Source organism: Acanthopagrus latus, chromosome 14 (genome assembly GCF_904848185.1).
Source record: "Acanthopagrus latus isolate v.2019 chromosome 14, fAcaLat1.1, whole genome shotgun sequence".
Lineage (NCBI taxonomy): Eukaryota > Metazoa > Chordata > Actinopteri > Spariformes > Sparidae > Acanthopagrus > Acanthopagrus latus.
The window spans coordinates 7,979,344-8,003,595 of NC_051052.1; the positions used below are offsets into that span (position 1 = coordinate 7,979,344).

Sequence of the window (24,252 nt, forward strand, 5' to 3'; positions counted from 1 at the left end):
CATTGTTTGTTGTCATTGTCATCGTAACAGCCAAAAATATCTTGGAGTTTGAACCAGGTAATACAAACAAACAAAAACGATATTCTGCAGTCTTGAGGTTAGGAATAGCCTAAAAGCTTAGAAGACAAAGTTTTCTGAGATCCTTTGTAAAACAACTCAGTTTTTTAAATGAAATATAAAGTAAGCATGATACACTGTAAGTTATACAGCCGCCATGGCAATAAGATCTGCATTATGTAATTGAAAATGTTACATTTTAAAAGGGCTCCTTAGTGAAGACAATATTGTTGTTTTTTTGGAGAAAGACAGCAACCAACAGTTGACATTAAGTGCCAAATTGTTTCTGCTGTCAGACTGGATTGTAGCGTCCCTGGAAATGTTTTGCTATGATGCAATATGGTCTGCAGTTTATTCAGGAATAATATATAACAAACCCAAGAAACTACAAGTTTTATTGCTAACAGCTACGGTTTTTGAATATTTATACATGATGGTTTTGCGGGACAGTTCAGTTTAGTGCTGTATTTTGTCTACTGTCTAAACAGAACAAGACAACTTGTCAAAAGCTTGTTAAGTTATTGCTTTAGAAGTTAAATATGTAAGAAATGGATCTCTTCAGCATTAGGAGAGTTTGTATACAGCAGAAAAATGGAAGTAATTGAAAAGTCTTAGAGATAATTACGCAAGTGATTGAGTGTTCTGCAGGACTACTCTGCCTCATTACTGATTACTTGTACGGTGCTGATGATGATTCATTCTCCTTCGCAAGACAGCTGCAAGACATGCTGCATGATAATGAACAAAAAACCTTGCTCCGTGCCTGCTAAGGAGACACTCTTTTCTTACATAGCTGAGCTCTGTACAAAAGGGAAATTAAGTATTTTAGGCAGGATGGTTCTTGTCAGCTGGAGGTTTTTTCTATTCGGGATGTTTGAGTTTGTGAAGAAGAATGGCATTTTTAACGGGCCTGTAATTAATGTAACCTCTGTATCTACACACAGATAGTGCAGATACCTCTTCTTGCAGTTATTTCTCTCAGTGTAAATCCAGACTGTCCCAGTTTTTACCTTTTTTAATTTTGTTGTACCCTCAAGAGTTTAGCTGCCATAGTGTTTAGTCATCATTTAAGCGCGTGAGAATGCAACAGGTGGTCATGTGGGTAGACAGACTAATTTTACAGTCTCAGTCTTTTGACCAGGTGGCATATCTAAGACGTACTGAGTGTAGTTTGTCTTGATTAAGTTTGAGCGAGACCTGAGATCTGAAACAGAGAATGTAAGGCCCCTCTGATATCCAGTCCACTGGGTGTATTCTTACACACTTGCACAGAGGTGAACTGTGGGAGTGTCATTTGTTTTCATTACTGTTTCCCTGAAAGCACTTCCCAGTTCTTAGAGAAGGCTTCACTCCTGGCCACATCTTCATGATGTCGTGAAATGTGATTACTGTTCTCCAAACAAGCAGATGCTATCCTCCCTGCTGACACAACATTGGATTATGGGCCATTGTTTATCTGTATCATTTATTGCATGTTTCTTCTGTGGACACAGACACTGACATAGAATTCTGCAGTTGACAGTTGAACTACTCCCTATACATTTCCTGTCAAGAAGTCTGGCTCCGTGCCATGCGATGAACAGTCTGCCGGCAAAGACAGTATGGCACAAGAAAGAAGGAGTGATGTTGTTGCGATGTTGTTCGGATTACTGGGAAGTTTGAGATTTAGCCATGAAGTCAACTTAACGTTGTTGAAGGAGGAAAAAGTGAGACAAGCAAGTGAAATCTAGGTCACCAAGAGATATCAGGGCAAGAGTGAAAGAAGGCCACAGAGAGGAAGGAAAGTTTATAAAAATACATAAAGACAAAGGAAGAAAAGATACAGCACTTGCTCTTTGTTCACTCAGAGTGAACTACGATAAAGTAGTTAGAGAATACAAATGAAAATTGGAGAATAAACGTAATTGGAAAATAATTGAATCCAGCCCTAATATTTGCACAATTAACAATGAAATTCTCTTGAAAAACCACTTGCACAGTGAGGACAGTATCAATAGATTATTGTGAGTAGCTTTCTGTTTAAATGTGCACCAAGTTTTATTTCTAAAGCAAAGATACATCTCAGAGGAAAAGATGATTTTGTGGTTTGTATTCTATCGAAATAACTTTTGCCCAACACATTTTAGCTTTTTACAAACTCTCCACTTGTCAGCTCTGGGCTCTTATTGTTATATTTAGCCAATCTTCCCATTCCATTTTTCTGCCTTCAGCGTCTTGAATGGTGTATTAACACCTGCAGATCAGCTGGAGGCCACAAAGTTCAAGCCTCCTTTCTGCTCAAGTCAACCCGTGTTGTGGCAAACACTGTAGAGAAAGAGAACAATGAGAAGCCAATGTGAAGCAGCTGATTCTCTCTCTTTCTCTGTCTCTCTCTCTCGCTCTCTCTCTCACCCCCTTGCTCTCCCTCTCTTTCTCTGAACCCCCCATGCCCCCACCTTCCTTTAATGAAAGGAGCCATTGTCTCTGACCTGGATTGAAAAACTCACACAGTACTTTTCCTTTGAGGTCTTAAAAACTTTGCCTGCTTAGATGAAACGCAATTAGCTTTGCTTGCGCATGTACAGTAGTCATTCACGTGTCCACACGCACACGCTCCTGCGTACTAATGTAAAACCAAAAAATAACACACATAAAACATGGTCCTACATATGTACATAGCCGCTCAAATAAACCCATACCGACACTAGAACATGTATAGTGTGTGTGTGTGTGTGTGTGTGTGTGTGTGTTCCAGCTACAGTGTACTCAGAAATCTCAGATTCCAGGCCCTCTTAGTCTGCTGGCCACCCAGCGTAGCCCCACCTCTCTCTACCTCCATGCCCTCCTTCTCTTTTTACAAAGTGACTAACGTATTCAGACCAGCTCTGACCACTGACCATCACTCTCAGTGTGTGGAGGCACAACAGAACAGTCTATTTGTGTTGCTGGTGACAGAGTAGCACAGTGGAACAGGTCTTTGACAACTAATTGAATGGGACATGTAAACATGGATCATATACCTAAAGTTTGATGGGCTCAGGAGTTTTGAGTGAGCAGAGGGTGCTGAGAACCTGTCGCCGTGGCTCGATTTCAAGAAAGACCCAAGGCGGCAACTCTGCCGTCCCGTTCCTGCACGAGCGTCCCGGGAAGTGGCCGACTGCAGAGACGGATGGGTTTTCGCAAACTTGAGGACTGCACCTTTGACAGCTTTGAGCTGCTTTACAATGGAGCTGTCGATAAGATCAAAAGCCACAAAAGTAACCTCAACCTCAGTAAGTTTATCAGCTTCAAAATCAGGATTTTTAAGGAAAAGCTGATCCAAATTATAGTGTACAGTGAACTTGAATGGATAACTAAAGCTTCTACACATTAGGCAGTATTGAATACAGAGGTGGTGCTGTAGACTTCTTCTGTTTTTTATGTGATCAACCCCAATGAGATATACAAATCCAACCAAATACCAAAGTGTTTGATAGCATATATATATACAATTCTATGTGTCTTCATTTGAAGTGTCGGTGTCTGTTTAAAAATGACTGTTCCATCTGGGGGGTGTAAAGGAAGTCTCTCATATGACACTTAGCTGTGGTGGTTTTGGCTTGCAGATGCCACCCTTGCTCCACAGCACCACCCCTACCCTATTTTTTTCACTCCAGTAAACAAGAAGAATAATGTCATCAATATTGCACAAATTTTACGCTTTGCTGACATCTCTGTAAATCTATCTCAGAAGTTTTATTGTTCCATTTTGTACAAATGTATTCAGGCAAATCTGATTTAGACCAATTTAGTGTTTATATTATATCTTCTGATTTTAACCATACCATGTTCAGAAGCTACTGTACAAACCTAAACTAAACGCAAGCTTCTTCTGGCTTCAGTCACATCATTATATCGCAATTACCTTCTTTCAACCTTGCAAGGATTTCCTGCTGATTTCTAGCCTTTATTAGCAGTTGATATAATGTGTGTTTTTAGCTTTTTTTTCTCTGAGATTAGAGGTTCATACAAAGCCTGCATGGCAGAGAAGGTCAGCGCTATTAAAAGTGACATCTCCTGGCATGGCATTTAGCTAATCCCCTGTCTGTGTTGCTGATAAATGGTGTAGTTACTATCCCTCATAATGGCCAAAGAGACCCTGTGATATGGTAACCCAGGATGAAGATTTATATATAGAAGACAGCAATCCAATTTTAGAAGCAGAACAGGCGTGTTGACAGTATTATTAATATGCTATCTGATGTAGAGGGCCTCTGTGGAACAGGAAAACGATTGTACTCTATCTGTCTGTGTCTGACACACATACCATATTGTGTCATGCTGGGCTGTATCACACACTTGCGGCACATCTAACACAATATAATGGACTTTTGGAATGAGGCACCTCTATTTTTGGTGTTGGGAAGGAAACTATGGAGAGGAAAAGGGTGGAGAAAGGGAAAAGGAGTCGTAGAAGTTCCTATACACAGAAATAATTGCACAAGGTGTGGGGAAGAAGTAACAAACATTATGGGAGCAGGAAATGTGGTGGAAAAGGAAGGGAGACAGTGTGAGAGATCTGCAGGGTCAGTGACTTGAAGGTATCAACAACTTGCTGTTGAGTGATGGCGAGTGTATTACAAGTAGTACTTAAACTGTTGACCAGTATATCAGGTTTTTTTTTTTTTTATCAGATTAAGTCAGTTACATTAAAATAACTGTATATTGTGTGTGGTTTACTGACATTGTGGCATGATTTTAGGTTGCTATTCTTAATTTTTGAATAGTTATGCAATGCATCAGCTTGGGATTGAAAATTGATGACTGCAACTTTGATTTGGGTGATTAGTCTTTGGAAGTGCTGTGTTTCTAACAGAAGGCACCAAGGTAAAGTTGGCAGCTAGCTGGTAAACAGTGGAACATTTAGCAGCCTGATATTTTCCTCAGAAGTTGGTGGAGACCAAAAAAGAGCTGAAAGACCAGTTAATATTCGTGTTTGATACATCAGTTGGCCAGAAATGCAACTTTTTATTAATATTTATCCTACGCTTTCTCTGCTGGATGTGTAAATGGACACCTTTTTGCAAACATATATCCCATCATCTTTGTACAGTGAGAATATGTCAGACTTGGTGTATCCCTGTCACACCAATTTGCAAAAGGGCAAGGTATTTAATCATTTTTTCATTAATTCTGTCCATCAAGTTCCATTGTAGTTAAGCATTACTTTCGCTACAGTGTAAACCACTGAACTAGTTCTGCCTACAGCACCCAGGGTGCATTGCAGCTGTTGTTGGTCATTTGTCTAATAGGTTTACAGCTGGCTGTGTATCTCCTGGCACAGTGCAACCTAGCCAGCTCTAAGCTGCTTAGCCCATAGCAACCTTTGGCTGGCCTCTCGCTTACACACACACACTCACTCTCTCTGTCTTGTTTACATACATGAATACCATAAACACATTCTTATGCAGATAGGGAAAGGAGGACAGGCAAACTGAGCCAGTGGATGTATGAAAGTGTCTGTGAGGAGTAATGTTACATAGATGAATAAAGAGAGAACAACATCATACTTTGTTAATAGGTTTCCTCTACAGTGACTCACATTAGGGAAGACCAAAATGTTCTGCTTTCACTAAACCAGAAGTGCAAAACATCATACAAAGCAAATGAGATCTGGAGATACAGCGTATGCCCTCTTGGTAATTCGTTAGCTGCGGGAGGTGCTGGCAATGAATGTTTTATTAGCTTTAATGGGTAGAGATAAAGGACGAGTGAGATATTAGATTAGGTGATGAGAAAGAGAAACTGGCAGCTCGATTCTTGTAATATGAATCCCCTCCTGCCTGTGTGATGATGGGAGTGTGTCAGGGAGGAGAAGAGGGGTACCAGGTGATGTGCACTTTCCTTTGCAGGGGGTGTGTAACTCTGCTTTCAACACTTTCACTCCTAGTTCAGTCGCTTTGAAGAATGAAGCGACTCATTTTTTCAAGCAGTGTTGTAAACTTTGCATTTTTCATGCTTTACTGTATATCCTCTGTATGATGGTCTTTCCCATTAATGTGGTACCTCAGCAGTGTGATGGAGGTTCACAAAGTTTAGTTATTAAAGGAAAAGCCCTGCTGACAATGGACATCTTTCCTTCATGTGCATCATTCTATGGGTGCATAAATATTTGTAAGCATTCATTAATTTGTGCTTCGGCACGTGCACCAGCTTTCGTGGCCTCCTCTCCTCCAATATTCATGTGTCGCTTTAGTCCGGGACAATAGACTGAGAAGAAACACCACTGTGCTGATGTTGCACCCCAGGCATAGAAAGCCTTGATACCTGAAACCACTTGAAGCCAGGAGGTGAATGACAAGAAGGAAGAGTGCGGTGGAGGTGAAGGAGCTGGATAGGGGGAGACATGAAGTGAGAGCAGCATTTATAATCAGAGTGTTATTAATGAAAATCACTCCAGTTGTATAAGTTCGACCTTGATTCCACTTAAGAATAAGATGTTTTTCAATTATTTAATTATATGGTATTATATTATTATATATTATTATGATTATGGATTAAATTGTCTGTTTTAGAGAAACTGAAGTTGTTTTCCCCAGTTTAGACGCTATCTGCTGGATGAAATGTTCCTCATAAAGTTTGAATAACTGTCACGAATACTTATCAGACGCCTTTTTCATGACCTCGAAAGTACATGTGGAGCTCTTGGGGCTGGGTTGTTTTCATATCAAAAATTTGAGATGCTGATCTCTGAAGACTGTGTTCTATTTTTCCAGAGGAGGAGTTGAGGAAGCTGCGGGAAGAGACCAATGTGGACTCCCTGCGGCAGGAGCTGGAGAGAGAGCGAAGCAAGAGGATAGACCTGGAGCAGAAGATGAATGAGGTGCTCAAAACCAGGTAAGAGAGAGACAAAAAGCAGAGCCGAGTACACGCCAGGAGATTAGGCTAAATGTGCAAAAGAAGGGAAGTAAAAGTGAGGGAATGACAGGAAATGGTGACTCTGCACTTTGTGACAATTCAGCTGATCAGAGTTTATCATAGGTCAAATCTGCGGTGTGTTTGTGTGTGTCAGTCCCAGTGCTACCAAAGTTTTCTGTTATAAATATAGGCCTCAGCAGCTTAGTGGGTGAGGAAATTCCATAAGGAGCTGTGTGTGTGTGTGTGTGTGTGTGTGTGTGTGTGTGTGTGTGTGTGTGTGTGTGTGTGTGTGTGTGTGTGTGTGTGTGTGTGTGTGTGTGTGTGCATGCATGGAGGGAGGTGGAAATTGAGAGAAAAAAACAGAAGCAAGTCACGCGCCGGCCTGTGTCGCCAAGTGCGCACTGTGACACAGTTGCTATGCTGGTGTCAGTAAAAGCCCGCGTCTCTTGGCACCCAGCGAGCCGCCCTTAAACCCAGGGTGTGTATGTACAACTCTGCGTGTGTGATCAGATGATGTTTCCACGCCTGCCAATGGGAAATTCCACCAGTGCTCTCCAAGTGATTATCAGCACAGAAACACAGCCTCAAGAATGTCTGAGACGGTGTGTGAGAGGTGAACTAATGTACCATGAGCAGAGTTTTCTTCAGTAAATCCTCTGTCAGCTGTATCCAGCTGGAGAGATGGAGGGGCTCTTGTTCTGTGGCTACCGTCCAAGTGTTTTTGGGCAAGGCAGCATAGCTTGGTGGCCGACACTGAAACACTCTAGTTCCTCTAGGAAGTTGAATATAATTGGGCGGACTTAAATGTCTTCTGTAAAATATCTGCACACTGCAATGTTCCAGATACAGATGGCTGACAAATTAAAGGAACATAATTGAATCTCGTCCCAGTAAGATGTTATTTCATCATTAATGGAGTAACACTTCAATGCAATTGGTGAAGGCTGAGGCCATATGATACTTAGTGTCTCACACCACTGCTGTTGAAGCTTGTTCACTATGTTTCTCTGCTCATTTTTCAAGTGTTTATTTCAATTTGTCTGATATATTGAGAGCTGCAGCCAAAATGGATTTGTTAAAGTTAATTTGCAACAATTTGGATAAATGAATGTTAGATTTACAGCTGTGAAGTGAAGATAACTGGCTTCCCCTGTCTTCTTGGATTGTTTAACTGAATACTTTTGGGTTTTAGACTGTTGGTCAGACAAAGCAAGACAATTTAAAGAGGTTTCCTTGGGCTTTGCGAATTTGTGAAAGGCATTTGCAACCTTTTCTGACATTTTGTTACTATGTTTCTTGTGCTAGTATTTGGTACCAACTGCTAAATTGTCTTCAGTAGTTACACTTCTGTGTCATTCATCAGACCCAGACGGCCTTTACATCCTTGTATACAAGTAGCAAGTAAGAAGATGCAAAAATGTAAAAAGAATAACGTTGTTGTGTTGTGCCAGATTGCATAGGTCTGAGAATATTTTGCCCAGTTACACGTGTGTCCATATACTGTAGGTTGTTTTGCAGGCACCCAGTCTGCTAACAGCTTCACTAGAGCACACTGAGGTAATAAATGATGGCCGGGTGAGAAGGTGTGAAGCGCTGCCACTCAGTGTGGTGGAGGTGGAGGGTGATGGACTCATAGAGCCAGTTTGTCACCTTTTGATTTTGATTGTCCAAAAACATGTTCTGTTTTTGCTGCCACCTGCTATGAGATCATAACGGTGAGAATATTGACTTCACACAAGCAGATTGAGACCAAAATGTCTTTGCCTCATTCTGTCTCTGTCTCCATATGTGTCTATTTAACTCTGCCAAAGTTTTGCCTGCTGTGGGACTGCAGCTCTGACAATAGAGAAGTTAGATGAACGCTTGACAAATGTTTCCTCTTCTCTCTCTCTGTCTGTCCCCCTCAGGCTGGAGGACTCTCCGCCACAGCCTCCCCGGAAACAGCAGTCGCCCTCAAACAATGGAACAGGTATGAGTGCCCCCGCAGGAGGAGGGGAGAGAGAGTGTGCGGAAGAGAAGGGTGGCTGGGTGTGAGTCCAGGGGGACGAACAGGAAATGAGAAGGGAAGGAAGACTTTGACGTCCTGAGCGGGGGAGTAAATCTAGAAGAGTGTGTGTTTGTGCATGCATGTGCGTGTGTATGTGTGCAAGGGAGGTGGGGATGTAGGATGTGTGCGGTTGAGCGCTCGACAGCAACAGTGTGAGTGCTGATGGGTTATTCTAGGACGTACAGCAACAGTGTGTGTAGTGTGTGTGCGGCACAGAAAGACACTCATCCATGGTGATTTCCAGTGTGCAATTAGTTGTCTCCAGAGCAAGTGAGCAACAACAAACTGCAGTAATTAATCAAAAACTGTTCTACTGTGGAGGTTAATTGCTGTCATTAAAATACATCAGTTAGGGATGAGGAGAGAACGTTAATGCAGCAGCCTGATGGTATTTCTAAAATGTGTGTGTTTTGGCTATTATTTGAAACTTTTTGTCATAGTGTGACTTCTAATGACCTAGCAGTTGTGTGTGCATGCGCGCGTGTGGTTTTGGAGAGACGTAGTGGCTAATTTTGGAAAATGGGTTATGATTGTGGATCACTTCATCTAGGGCAGACATGCCTGAGCTCTATCCAGTGTCGGAGGTGCGTGTGTATGTCAGTGTTTTTTTTTTCAGGATGGATTAAGAGTGTGTGTATTGTGGCTTTTTTGTGTGGATAAATGGACAGAGAGAGTGAGTGTAATCTGTCAAGTAAAGAAGAGAGGATGAATAGAGCAATTTAGGCCGATGGCTCTGTGATAACTGTGTTCACTTCAATTTGAAATGGCTTCTAACAGAATGTCATTATCTGTTTTTTAAAAAAAGAGTTGTTGTGTTTCATATTAAATCTGCAGCAAAAAAGAAAAAACAGCTCGAGCTCCCACTTTGCAATAATTACATTCAAATGTCACTGAGAGGATAAACACACTGTTTAAAAAAGGACAGAGAGCACAGGGTGCTTTTTTTTCAGCTTCACCTTCACACAGTCACTCACAGTCTCTGAGGGTGGCTGATCACTACAACCACTGTCAATTAGAGTCAATTAGAGTGTACTTAGCAGCTACACCGGAGCAGCTGAGGATAGTGTTCTTTGCTCAGGGTCACTTCAGCATTAGTAATCGACCATTTGCTGTGCTCCAGCCCCCTTAGTTACTGTTGCTATGCCTGTCGAGCTCTCCATTCTCACATAATGCAGTTCACAAAAATAACATATTCAATAGTTAAGTTAATATTAAAAGAGCTGAACAGAAACAGACTGGTTACTTGCAGCTGACAGCTGTGGATTTTGTCGTCTGAATTGACAGTTGTTGCTGTTGGGTAGTGACCTCGACTTTTACTTTACCTACATGCTGTGAAGTACAGGAGAACAGTTTGTGAGGTTTTTGGTGTGTCTGAAACATTGTTATGAAACCAGTAGTATGTGAATTGCATACTGTTTAAAGGGGAAAATCAGAATATGCAAACACTGCCATAATGACAGCCTAACAACAAAAATAATCCTTTACTTTTTCATTTGATCTTCTGAGGTACAGCTCATTTCTTGTACTTGCACTCTGGATTACTTGGACAACCCATGCACAGCTCTTTATCATATGGAAAAATCCATGTTTTTACATTGCACAGTCACTGTACATGGGCAGGATTTAGTGAAAGATTGGTTGGAAGTTGGTGGAAGATTTTTCCATCAAGCTAAATGTTGGTCATAAAAAACAGGTCATACTTTCACTCACAAGATCAGTGTGCATAGATGACATAATGTCGCTACAGAGCCATCTTTTTATGCAAACAGCAAAATATTGTTGGTAAAGGGAATCCAAAGATGTGTAGCTATGGTGAAACTACACAATTTGACAGACTTTTGGTGACGTTTGATGAATAGACCTAATCTCAGGGGGTGTATACACACCCATTTGTTCTCTGTAGCAGATAAACAGCAGAAGGAGGTCTGGAGTTCACGGCTGCAGAAGTGGTTGTACGAACGCTTTGGGGTTTACATCGAGGACTTTCGCTTCCAGCCAGAGGAGAGCACCGTGGAAGCCGAGGAACCACTAAGTGCTAAGAGGTGAGTAAGAGTGGCTCTGGAATAGAACATGACGTGTCTGTCCTCTGGTATTGATTCTGCGTTTGCTCAAGAAGATGTGGAGTCAGACAGATAGACGGCAGCTGGGTAACACTAAAGGTGTGCAAACAGTGTGTTCTGTTTAATTTATAGAACAAATTCATATTTTAGACTGTGAATGTGCATCCTGGATAAAGATCTAAACCAGTAAACAGTATACTGCATGTGCCTTTTGAAATGTGCAATGTTACCACAGATTCTTCATAGTAGTTTGGCCTCATCTAGATGAGATGTGTTCAGAATGGCTTTATTTTTAAGAGAGAGAGGACGGAGAACGTAGGAAGCTCTTTTCGTACTTATGTTCTCTGCAGTTGCTTGCTCTCTTCCTTTGTAAAAGAGAATGAGTCATGCTGTACTGATGAAGGCCAGAGTGCTGCCACCTCCTCTTGAACATAAAGCAGCTTTTTCTGGTTGTGATGTGTTTATATGTGAGCATATGCGTTTATTCTGACCTTCACTTTTCTTTTTTCTTGCCAGGTTAACAGAAAATATGAGGCGACTCAGTGAGTATCCAAAACACACACAAACAAGTAGAAAGCCGCAATGGAAGCACATTGAAAATGCAAACTTTGATATATTTAGCATTCATTTTTGGAGCAGGTGTTTGTTGACCACCCATGACTATAGATATTGTACCTCTGGCTCCATTGAACATGACTTTTCAAGAAATACTTGGACATACATTGAACACACTAAAATTAAAATTTTGATGCAATTATTATGATTATTTTCCAGGGCATTGTGGGTATTTATAGGCAGAAAAAAGACGGAATCTACACCACATATTTGTTCTAAACCACTCTGAATATATCCCTTGTTCTAGAGCGAGGAGCCAGACCTGTCACCAACTTCTTAAGGAACCTCTCCGCCTTATCTAATTGGCACTCTGTCTACACCTCAGCTATTGCCTTCATTGTAAGTGTGCACTTGTCCGATTTCTAACACATACATCCATTATGTTGAACAATGTGCTCTCTAATCTTTCTCAGTTCAGTTCAGTTCAGTTCACTTCAATCATTGTATTATCCCAGATGGGGAAACTTGATTTGCAGTCAGGGGTACAAGATTAAAAAAAAAAAAAGTGCTTGTCATGACTTTAACAGAATATGACTTCTGTAAATTGTACTTTGTCTGAGTGACACAAAGCTGTGTTGATTAATTTCTAAGCTTTATTTGAGAAAAAAAAGTTTGCTTCATAAAGTGACTGATGAACCCTTTTGGTTGTACATGACGGTGGAATTAAATGAATAGCAAAGTAATTTCTGCTCCACAGTGACAGATTAGAGTGATTCCGCCAAGGACCAAAGAGGTCTAATCAGATCTTCATTAATGTCCACAGTCGGTTATTAAGATAAATCATATTCAACCTATTGATTGCACTCATACATGCCAAGGCCATTTCAGTATGTAGAGATACTCTTACTCTAGTTTGACTTGTGACTGTAATAGCCTTTTCCACCAGCATTATATCACCAGAATTACATGCTTTAAGTCAGTCTGAAACCATCATTAAAGGGAAACCTCACAGTCATATGTCATTGGTTTGTCTCCCTCTCCTACATAAAACTGCACAGTATTCTTGAGTAGAGATCTGTCAAATAACACTAGTAGTTATGAAACATGTAACAATGTTGTAAAGGGAATCCTGTATGCTTTATATAACTATCGAAACCTGGCTGTATAAGCTGCTGTTGTCAATAGGTCATTGTGTCAACTTATTAAAGTCAACTTCACAATGCATTGGGAAAATTTAAATATTTGAATCAATCTGACATTAGTCCTATAAAGCTTTGAATTGCTTGTTTATTCATGTGAAATGAAGCTCTGTAAACTGTGATCACTTTAATCAGTAAACGGAATGTTGTCTTGTGCTTTTTTTTGCCTGCAGATCTACATGAATGCTGCTTGGCATGGCTGGGCCATTCCCATGTTACTCTTCCTGGCTATCCTGCGCTTGTCCTTAAATTACCTCATTGCCAGGTAAAATATGTTACCTCAGTGGGTACTCTGATATTAGAGAAATGGCCATTTTGCCATTTTTTTATGATATGGTCTCTAAACTGCTGCCATGGCTTGTTTGACATTTTGTTCCAGCTGTTAAAATGTGTACTGTGTGCTTTGTGTAATAAAACTTTTTCAAACTTAACTACTCAGCCACAGCTGAACAGATGCACACAGTGGCCCCACATAAAAACATGAATCTGCTACAGCAAATGCATGTTGATCATAATGAGCTGATTTTTAAAACATGCTCACGTACACAAATTTATTATCAACGTTATTGTTTCTGTTTGAATTATTTTGTTGATGTTTATGCAGTGTTAGCTCAAAGTGGGGCATTTTGGGGATCATTATGAAATGAGGGCACATTAGTATTTGTCAGACATCTGCCTGGACTTGGACTGCTTAACTGGGACACCTGTTCACCTTTAAAAGTGATGAAGGTTGTAAAGATGTTGCAGTGACGGGCTTTAGAGGTTGAGGAGTCACTTAATGGCCTAATTTCATCCAAACAAAACACCTAAAAAAAAAAAAAAAAGCACATTAATTGCATTGTCATCCTCTTTTCCAGAGGTTGGAGGATCCAGTGGAGCATTGTGCCTGAGGTCTCTGAACCCATGGTAAGATGTTTCCCAGTTCCTGTTTTACTGTTTCCTATCGCTGTGCATCAGGAGGAAAACATATGCATCAGTGGAGTCCTGTAAACGTTTTCACTTTGTTTTATGCAGGAGCCTCCAAAGGAAGACCTGACTGTGTCCGAGAAGTTCCAGCTTGTACTTGACGTTGCACAAAAAGCACAGGTACAACACAGCTCATGTAACTTTTCAAATCAGTGAAAAAAGATAATGATGAAACAGTACTTACTCATAAGGTGCTTAAACTCTTCTCACAGAACCTGTTTGGAAAGATGGCAGATGTTTTGGAGAAGATAAAAAAGTAAGTGAATGAAAATTGTTACATTTTACTAAATGTTTTTCTAAAAGTTTTACTTTAGTTTTAAAAAAAGTAACTTTTGAATGATATTTTCATGTTTGTGATTCTCCATCAGCTTGTTCATGTGGGTGCAGCCCGAGAGCACCCGGAAACTCTACATCTGCCTGTGGGTGGCTTTCATCACCTCCTGCGTCCTGCCATACAAACTAATGGGCTTCATGATCGGTGAGAGACGCATACGCGCACAGACAAAGCTTCTTTATCCCTCTGACGTACTGTACGTTCTGTGTTGGACCTTGAAAGAATGCAAATACTTATACACGATCCAGCGCACACAAACAAATGCATTCATTAAAGCACTTGCGTAACCGTTCTCCCTCTCACTGAGGAGCATCTGCAGGCTATTAGCATGCCTTTCTGAATATTAGTTACTGTAGCTATTACACAAAATGTGCTGTGGGCTCATCAGAAAATGGCAAGGGCAAAAATATTTATTGCATTATATTTATGACAATGTCTATGTTCATCCAGATAGATACCAGTTGTCAGTTCTCATGTGAGCACTTCATACATTTTCTTAGAGGATGAATCAATTTTAGTGACGTTGGAAACTAGTAACGTCAGTAAATTGCAAAACTAATGACATTCCTACCAGCTTCACCTGTGCTTTCTGTTTAGTGCTACTTGGCAATTGTTAGCTTACAGGCTAATAGGTGGCAAACATGTTTAACATTGTACTTTTTGAACATGAGAACAATAGCATTGTCATTCTGAGCATGAAAGTTGTTGAGTTGTTGTAATTATGTGTTGTCAACATCCAATTTATTATTATGCCCGTGAGATACATGTTTTTCTACAATATGTCCAAATTTGCATTTTCATAATATGGAAGAACATGAAAACCAAACACAAATGGACACGCATGTCAGTCAAAGACCGTTGTTCAATGAAATTAAACCCAGATTTAATGGATATTCTGTTATATTATCAATGCATAGTGTAAAACTCAAACATCCAACAACTTACAATAAGGGAAGGGATGAGACATGGGAGTAATTCTAGTAAATCTCTATTTTTCTTGTCACTGTGTTATCTGCAATACAGCCATTTGTCAGAATTGCTCACGCCAGTTTTGCAGTCCTGGGACAGAGATTGCAAACAGCATGTGTGTTACATCTGTTACATTGTTTTCCCTGTGTAAACAATGTTTTAACTGTAATGTCCTCGCCATTAAACCAACAAATAAAGTATATCAGTAGCAATTTATTCAACTGACCAATCGTTTTATCAGTTACGATCATTATTATGCTGGGAAAACATGATTCAGAGTTTTAGTGTTCAGTAACTCTCACAGTTATTCATCTGTTGTTCTTGGCTTTTGCAAGTTAGTTTAGAGAACTGACTCCGTTTGTAACCGCGCTCCTCATTTGACCCTCCTCTGCAGTAATATGTGAGCCGTTATTTAAGGACAACTCTCACTGACTGTGTGAATAGCCTCAGAAAAAAAACTATTTAAATGTGAAGGATATTGAAAGAGAAGTTATGTAAAAGAATCTGAATGATATGGAGTTCAGTAACTCTGCACTGTGACTACTGAGATTAAAACAATAAAAAAAAAACTGAAAATAGGAAGGCCTTGAAAAGTCAAAGTTTATGCTAGCACCATTACTCTTGTTCATTGTTTTCCTTACTCTGCTTTTGTCTTCTCTCTCCTCTTCAGGCCTGTATGCCGGTATCAAGTTTTTCATTATAGACTTCCTGTTTAAGAGCTGTCCGAAGCTGCGGGACAAGTACGACACACCCTACATCGTATGGAACAGCCTGCCCACAGACCCTCAACTCAAAGAGCGGACCAATGCCACTGTGTCCCGAAGGGTAGGGAGGAATAAACACATAGAGATCTGCATCAGCTCTCTGCTGTTTGTCTTCCTTTATTCCCTCCTCTTCACAGATTCTTGCTTTCTTTATCTAACTCTTAAACCGTGGCACATAAGAAAAAAACCCCACACAGACCATTCAACACAGCTTAGTCTGAAGCTTGAGAAAATATGCTCAAAATGCATGAGGATTATTTGTTACCCTACTTTTTTGTTTAAGCAATCCTTGTTGCTAATTAGAAAAGCTAAAGTTGACCAAGTGTATACCTATAGAGGCTTAACAGTTGTGTCACAAATTTTTAAGCAGCTACTGCATTGATACCATTGACGTCCAGTGGAAATTTACACTTGTTTTGTAAAAAAGTTTTGTGAATTGAGGTTAGTGCTATGTAACTACCAAATTAACTAGTTTAGTAAGCAGGCTTATCTTGATAACATGTTAAAAAAAAAAAAAGCCAAACATAGAAAGAAAAGTAAAAAAGAAAACCCAGCCGTTACATCTACAAAAAAGACTGGAGAAGATTTAAGAATTTCTATTGAGATATAGTTGGAGAATACCTTTTAACTGTAGGTTGTGTCAGGACAGGCTGTGTCTACCCTCCCACCACTGACCCCCTGTGGCAGGCCAAAGGGAGAAAATAGATCAATAAAGTATCAAAATATCATCCCTCTTTCAATAATGCATCACAGCTCAGCCGCTCTCTGTCAGGATGTGCCCGGGACACCACAAAGTGTACGTGTTTCTCTCTCTCTCTTACGTAGGATTGAGTGTGTGAGCATGTGTGTGTTGCTGTGTCACAGGTGTACTCTGTCGTTTCTGTCTCTCAGCTCTCTGGCACTGAGAAGGTAGGGACTCTGGTGTGTCTGCCTTTGGTTACCGGGCTGCGCCTGGGTGTGCCGCAAGCTCACCACAAAGCGCGTGTGTGTGTGCAAAATGTGTGATACACCTCGGGACTGGCCGTCAGTGTTTGTGGACAGAATGGATCAAAATGTCATGATAACTTCATGATTACACTTCAAAATGGACTTCTCAAATCATTAGTATATATCTTTCTTTAAAAAGATTACACTCATTTATTTTATTCTTTTAAAAAACAATGTCCAGATTGACATTTTTGATCCACTGATATAGATGCTCTATGAAAAGTAGTAGTGTGTTTACACAATAGTTAAAGTGCCCTTAGTTTCCCTGTCACTGTAATGTAGAATGATAGTGCATTTAATCCTTCCTGTTATCCATAATTTGTTGTAGTTGACCCTAAAATGTAATTACTTTATGAAATGTCAGTTAATTGCTTTTGTAACTGAAACACTTGTATTAAAAAGATTGACCTAAACATCTACACCAGGCTACATTTTAAGATAAAACTGATCTTTTTTCCACAAACTAACAAGTATTTCTGCCTATAAACTGTGGCTCTGGATGATGACTGAATGATGGCCTCACTCTCTGCTTTGCACGTCACAGCTGAGCCTGCTGCAAACAAGTGCACATGCAGAGAAAGCACATAATGCAATACTGAAAGTTGAGCTGTTTCGATTGTGGCCACTCTTCTCAGTAGCTCTGGGAACATGCAATCCTGTTAGATGGTACCACAAAATGTGTGGAGATTTTTTGATGTTAAATATGTCTCCCTGTCCCTCCTCCTCGGCCTCATCACTCCGTCCTACATGCCCTTTTTGTCCCCTTCATGGTGATTGTGCTTTGACTTCCGTCTTCCCGTCATCCCGTCTGTTTCTCCCGCCTCCTCCTCCGTCTCTCTCCAGGTTCAGCCGGTGGTTTCTCGGAGCAGCCTCGCCACCGTCCCCTGTGGGGTGAGCAGGGAGGAGGAGGCGGGTCGCTCCCACAGCACCAAGAAGGGAGCCTTTCACGAGATCTTCAACCTGCAGGAGTCAGAGCGCCCTCTGGCGGGTGAGGGGATTTACTGCAGCATTAAAAATGTGTACCAAATACCAACATTTCTGCATTCAGAAATGTTCACTCAGCTTCTTAGATCACATAAAAGCCTACAAGCTGAGAATAAGCAAAAATCTCTATCTTGTGTGTTTTCAGTGTGTGAGAATGGCTGGAGGTGCTGCCTCATAAACAGGGACAGGAAGATGCCGACAGACTACATCAGGAACGGAGTGCTCTACGTCACAGAGAAGTAAGTGGGACATCTTTCCTCAGGAGGACGTCTGTTATCATTAAAGCTCTGACTGCACGAGAGAAAAAGAAGTTACTCTTCAAAGGTGGAGCCAAGAGGAGGAGCTGCTGGGAACAATTTAGGCCAATGACTTTGTAGTGAATGGAGAAGAGCTACACCTTCTCCTCCCTCTCTCCCTCCCTCCGTCTGTGTCAGTCAGTCAAGAGTGGATCAAGTAGGACAGGCCTCCTCCTGAGAATATCTGTGATCTATAAATCCCTTCACCTGTTCAGATCTGGAACTGACAAGAAGTCCATTCAGTTTGTCTTCCGTTTTGCCTCCTTGCTAGTTTTCCCACAAGACCCCTTTCAGCAAGCTGTCCTCTCTCTCTCTGTCTCTCCCCTTCAGTTACCTGTGCTTTGAGAGCTCCAGCTCCAGATCCAGCTCCTCCAAGAAGAATAAGGTTATCAAGCTGGTGGACATCACTGACATACAGAAGGTAACCACTCGAAAACACGGAGAGAGTTACAGATTTGTATTTGATTCAGCATGAGTATCATTGTAAGTGTTATTGAATAATATCTATAACAATCATCTTGTTATTTTGACCCCCTCCAGTACAAAGTACTGTCAGTCCTACCAGGAAGTGGGATGGGCATCTCTATAGCCACTCCTTCCACTCAGAAGGTACAGTATAGAGACACTGAAGTGTTTTTTTCCTTTTTAGATTTATATCAGTTGAATAGATTCAGTGTATTCAGCTGCTTTGTTTCAACTAAAAAAAGCTCAGCCCTTTTCAGATGGGCTGTACAAAACACGTAATATCTTTAATATGAGTTTGTGGCCTTCCAAGATTCTTTTCATAAATATAATTTCCTTTGAATGATAATGTGTCGTCTCTGATAAAGTTTATCCAGTTGCCTAGATAGAGATTATTAATAATGCATCTTTGAATATGTAAATATTGTTGTTTTTTTTTTTTCAAAAGTTTTAACTACAGACACCAAGACTTTGAGAAGACTTCTTCTCTAGATGTGTCTTTAGTTTATATGACCTAGTTTTCACAGTTGCATATTCCACCATGATTGACTTCCATGATTGACAGTGCCAAACGTCAAGGGAATAGTGTAGCGTGTTTGCCAGGAATTGCCTGTACAATACAGCGAATGTGATGCTGCCGCTAGAACGTAAGCTGTAGATGTTAACAACCAAGCATTTCTGTTTTCCTCCAGCCATTGGTCTTCGGTGCCATGATCCACAGAGACGAGGCTTTCGAAGCCATCTTCACCCAGTACATGAAGATCATGACCACCACCAAACCACCGGCCAGCGCAGAACTCTAGACAGCCTGCGTCCCAGCAACACATCTCCATACTGGGGCAAACGTCTGGGGAGAGAGGGCCACCTGAGATTCAACTGGACTGGAAGATACTTTAAAAACCCACCACACTCCTCCGCTCTGCTCCTCCTCTTCTTGCGATGGGCATCTGCTCCCTCGTCGATGGACATCGGCCAGCTTTGATTGGTGGATTTCCTGTTGGAGGGGGTGTGTGGGCATGTCAGGATTTAGTTACATCACACTTTTTGTGGGTGTTGGATATTGAACAAAATCCGTCGGCTGGTTCAGGGGAGGAGTGAGGATCGGCATGGTTTTTATCAATCAGCAGAAGGCTGGCGAGGGGGCTGGTTCTCCTCTCCCACCTGACTGACCAACTGACTGGCTGACTGGTTTCCTGACTTACTTGTTTCCATGTTTGCATGTGTGAGTGTGTGTGTGTGAGCTGAAATTAAGCTCTTAAATTGCGTCAAGTGGCTATATTTTTGTCTTTACCCCTCAGTCAGTGGAGTGACCTCTCCTGTGGTGGGAGGATTTCAGGAAGTGCTCATCCTGGCTGTAAAATAAATATCATAGAAACAAAACAACTAGAAGAAAATAAGAGGTTCTCTCAACTGCCAGCAAACATCTTTAGGAACAAAATGTGTAAGTTTTAGCTTTACAAATCAGTGCAAAACCAACCATTAATGTTGAAATATTTAGAAATCGAACCGGCTGATCGGTGCCTCATGGCTTAGCCCAACAAAATTATAGTCTGAGTGTGATCAGTGATTGTTTTTTAACTTGTATTAGCTGTGAAAATGTCAGATCACCATTTGACTGACACAGAGCCTTTCTGTTAGTTTACATTGCTGCTGTCTGTACTTTCATTTAGTTTTTTCCTCATCTTTCTAGACACATGGTTCAGCAGCGACGGTGTGTTTAGATCGATCTGACAAACAGTAAAATGTGCACCGCCGCATTCAGCATCCGCTTTGGTGTTTGTAAATGTGCGTATGTGAAGTGTAGTGTTGTTTTTTTTTTTTTGTTTCTTTCTTTTTTCTTTTTGTGTCTAAAAAAATGCCTTTCTTTTGAGAAATGTCTTTGTAACAAACAGCCTTTAGGATGAGTAACTGGTGGTCCCGAGACGAGAGCACAACCACTGTTAGATGGTTCAAACACTGACTGCCATTCGGAGCGGTGTCACAGTAGCCTCCTGTGTCTAAGCTTCTTCTTTTCAAGGCACAATCTGTACATATAGAGAGATTTTCCTTTTTTTTTCCTCCCATCAATGGTATTCTTCCTGCACTTTATTAGGATATTAACTGGAATTTGTGACATTTATGTTGCAGTGAATAGTCTTCAGATCATTACAACTTCAGCTGGAATACATGGTCAGTGTTAGCAAATAGTTCCAAAGTCCTACAGTATGGTATTTCTCTTTCCGTCTGAATACTTGAGCCAGCGCAGGTCGCGTCTCGCTGGTCTGTGTATTAATACCAGATTGACAACCTTTAAACTGACCACAAAAGAAGAAGGTACTTTTACTTGAAAATATAACCATGTAGTAAATCTAAACCTGATGATAAAAGAGAGTGCAGTCTCCTTCTGACTGGATACTCTCACTTGCGTATGTTCTCAGCTGCTCTGGCTGTTCAAGGTGACCTGAGCAGCAGTATAAATTCTTTCTAATTTGTTAGCATAAATCCATTTTTGTGTCTGAAAACTAGGATTATGAGATATAAAACATGCCTAATTAGGTCCTTTTTTGTTTGCTTGTGTATTTCATCACTTATCTGTAAAGCCGCAGCGAGTAGAGACAGTCATCCGGGTGCTCTTCCACTTTTCCTCTTGCTTTTTTTTTTTTTTTTTAAACAGTAGTCTGTGAAGTATACAGAAAAAGGTCTAGATTGATCAGAATATTTCAGCGTCACTTTATTTTACACTGTTCGCGAGAATAAAGCTGGACTTTACTCTTGCAGAATGGTTTGATATGTAGAAATATATAATGCCAAACTACACCGTGTTTTGTGAGATGAGTGGAGCTAGCATACGGGACTGGAGGTGATGATTTCCCCTCAGATGTCAGTGTGAGAGACAGTAGAGTAGCTATTCCACGCTCCTGACTCCTATTTACTGTCTGCCCTGCAGCACAAAGCTTTTGATTCCCTGTAAATCTTACAAAACACTGTAAAAAGTGAAACCTTGACATTTGACAATTTACGTTTATCCTGGTCAGTTTCACCCACTGGATGCTTCTTTTTAGTTCAGAAATCTGTAATCACTCTGAAGCCACAGTACCCCGCAAAAACCAGAGGATCATCCCTTCAGATTGAAAATGTCAAGGTTTCTCTTATACAAGTCCTCTTGTCATCATTACCAATTAGAATCACCTGAGCTGGATATGAAGTTGCCAAAGAGGCAATGGACCAGTTCAGTGAACCACATTATTAATTGTAGTTCAGACTATGGATGGATATTTTTCATTGACATCCATTTGAATGATTTGGCCTGTTATTAAAAGGCTGCCTTCCTTCCCAGACATGGATTTTCTATTTTTGTTTAGGTATGAATTTGATCCATGAATGGGGGAAACCTGTTGGATATTAGGACAGGTGAAATCAGTAATTAACGCTGTCTCACTGTGTGATTGGATGGCTCGTCATAGTCTTAAAGCTTTTACCTGAAGCCTTTTTTGTAATCTGTTAACGCTGAAAAGCAGCTCTCAGGGGTCTGGGAGACCCCCAATATGGCTGCGCTCAGATAAAGCACAGAATGTATCACGTTCTAGGTGTTTAAGATTATTTTTCTTTTGCCAAATCTTTAATTTTTCTGTCTGCCATATTCTGCCTACGCTCATGTTTACAGAAGGTTGTAAAAATTTTAATTATTTGTCGTTGTTTTGTTTCCTTTCCTTAACCCAGTTTGAATTCCTTTGACTCCGGAGTGATGAAGACTGGACTGCTGTTGTTGAATTAACGTCTCAGCTCTCAATGGCTCTACACCACTCACATGACTATTTCTGCTCAACTTTAACCAATAGGAAACTCAAAATCGTAGTGACAACAAGAGCAGTATTTTAAATCACATACAGCATGTAAATTGTCATATCCAACATCTCAGTACTTGGTTACAGTATAATGCAATTTAAACACAGGCTTCACACAGAGCAGAGATGGTCATGGTGGACTGAAATGGAAACATCAGTGTTTTTGACATTTAGTTTGTCCATTGTGACTTGATGCACCTTTTTTGAAGTGGCAGAAATAAAACAAAAGTTGATTTGTCTTGTTATTGAAAATGAAATCTAATTTTGCTCACCAATTACTGTAAGGCACTTCCAGATGTGAAATTTGATACCACACATGCCTGTACAGCTGGTATGACACTAATGCTAGCAGCCTATTAGCTTAGCATACATGTTGTTACCTTTGCTGGGCCAGGCTATCTATTTCTTGTCATTTTACTGCTGGCTGTACGAAGATATTTAGAGCTGGACAACATAAATAACATTTAATAATTGGAAACGTATTTTCAGTTAAAATTCAGTTCCAAGTTACTCTACTTTGTTCACTTTTTTCTGTAAGTTAATAAGGCAGATGCATCGCATTCAATTAGAAATTGAAGCCATCATGATCATAGTTAAATCATGTTTAAAAACTCTGTAATCTGTCAAAAATCTTCTTCATTCATGAGGCCCTGCAGCTCATGGGCTCACGTCTTTTGTTGAGTTGTGACATGTAACCTACAGTGGCCAAGGGCTTATGGGAAATGTTTAATAAAGGCCACTAAAACACACATGTTCAAAAAATGTTAAATTGGATGAGGATGGTAATCATTTAAGTGTTACATGTCGAAAGTGCTGAAAAAAAGTGGCATCAATGTTTTCATCTTAGTAACAAAGCAAATAAACGTATTTCCCAAAATGTCGAAATATTCCTTTAACGGTAATCTGCACTAACCGACTGCCATACTGTGTATCTTGCTACCGACAAATGATAGAGAGCAGTTTGAGGCTTTAACTGCTGGTGTGGGTGGACAGGGACATGGTCAAAAACAGTGGTGTTGTCCTCTGAAGGTCCCCTTCGTTCTAAGCTGGTGTCCTCGCTGTTGTATTAAATATGTAGTTCCTCTAACTGTGTGTAAATGTTAATTAAGGGTTTTCCAAAAGCATTTCAAGTGATCCACACTGAGTGTACAGCGCTAACTGTACCAGGGCTCCTGTCTCATTCTGTACAGTCCTGTACAGACAATAAATTGTCTCGAGGCTGCAAACGGCCTCAATCTGACTTTATAACTGGAGTGAATTTAAACAAACCGAAAACATCTCAAGGATTCAGTCCTGTTTTATGGACTGAGACAGTTCTCAGTTGGTACAGTCACTGAATTGCAGATTAAAGCCCAAGTGTAACTGGGAAACACTGCGGTCATTACACTGAGTGATTAATTTGTCATCTGTGACAGTCGCTGTAATGACTTCCTCTTTTTTTTTTCTCCTTTTTTTTCCTTTCCGTCAAAGAGGAATTTGTATACAATTGATTGAAATGTACAGTGAAGAAAAACAAAAACCACTGAGTTTTTAAAAGACATGTCTATTGTAAAGAATAATGTGATGTACATTTTTTAATTTAAGTAAATGAATTTAAGGTACTTTGTCTCTGTCTTCCTCTGTCCCACTGCTGCCTCACTTACTTTAGAGTGGCTCCAAACTGCAGTTCCTCTTTACGTCCACATGAGGTCAGTATGAGACTGTCTGCGGGACCTGGGAGAGAATTCCCTTTTTTTCTCTCTCTCTTCTCCCCCTCTCCACAGGGAGGTCAGGGTTAGCTGGCCAAGGATATTTTAGTGATTTATTCCCTGAGTTGGAATAAGAACGTCTTACTGATCCAAGTCCATTTCTATGGTGATCGGACGGCCGAAC

General features: G+C 40.6%; 1 protein-coding gene across 3 annotated transcripts in view; it reads left to right on the forward strand.

The window, feature by feature from the left end:
• The window catches only part of gramd4a (GRAM domain containing 4a), a 47,656-nt gene extending 23,675 nt beyond the window's left edge, over positions 1 to 23,981 (forward strand). For 2 of the 3 annotated variants that reach the window (XM_037121998.1, XM_037121997.1), the window contains exons 4-19: positions 6,792 to 6,912; positions 8,841 to 8,902; positions 10,884 to 11,022; positions 11,557 to 11,582; positions 11,903 to 11,994; positions 12,968 to 13,059; positions 13,652 to 13,700; positions 13,809 to 13,880; positions 13,973 to 14,016; positions 14,129 to 14,238; positions 15,734 to 15,888; positions 17,658 to 17,802; positions 17,944 to 18,037; positions 18,425 to 18,515; positions 18,635 to 18,703; positions 19,249 to 23,981. In XM_037121998.1, the coding sequence (XP_036977893.1) occupies positions 6,792 to 6,912; positions 8,841 to 8,902; positions 10,884 to 11,022; positions 11,557 to 11,582; positions 11,903 to 11,994; positions 12,968 to 13,059; positions 13,652 to 13,700; positions 13,809 to 13,880; positions 13,973 to 14,016; positions 14,129 to 14,238; positions 15,734 to 15,888; positions 17,658 to 17,802; positions 17,944 to 18,037; positions 18,425 to 18,515; positions 18,635 to 18,703; positions 19,249 to 19,359 (1,472 nt within the window). In that variant the 3' untranslated portion in view covers positions 19,360 to 23,981. Of the gene's footprint in view, positions 1 to 2,931; positions 3,309 to 6,791; positions 6,913 to 8,840; positions 8,903 to 10,883; positions 11,023 to 11,556; positions 11,583 to 11,902; positions 11,995 to 12,967; positions 13,060 to 13,651; positions 13,701 to 13,808; positions 13,881 to 13,972; positions 14,017 to 14,128; positions 14,239 to 15,733; positions 15,889 to 17,657; positions 17,803 to 17,943; positions 18,038 to 18,424; positions 18,516 to 18,634; positions 18,704 to 19,248 lie in introns of those variants that run through there. The other variant, XM_037121999.1, reaches the window with a different exon arrangement.
• The last annotated feature ends 271 nt before the right edge of the window (positions 23,982 to 24,252 follow it).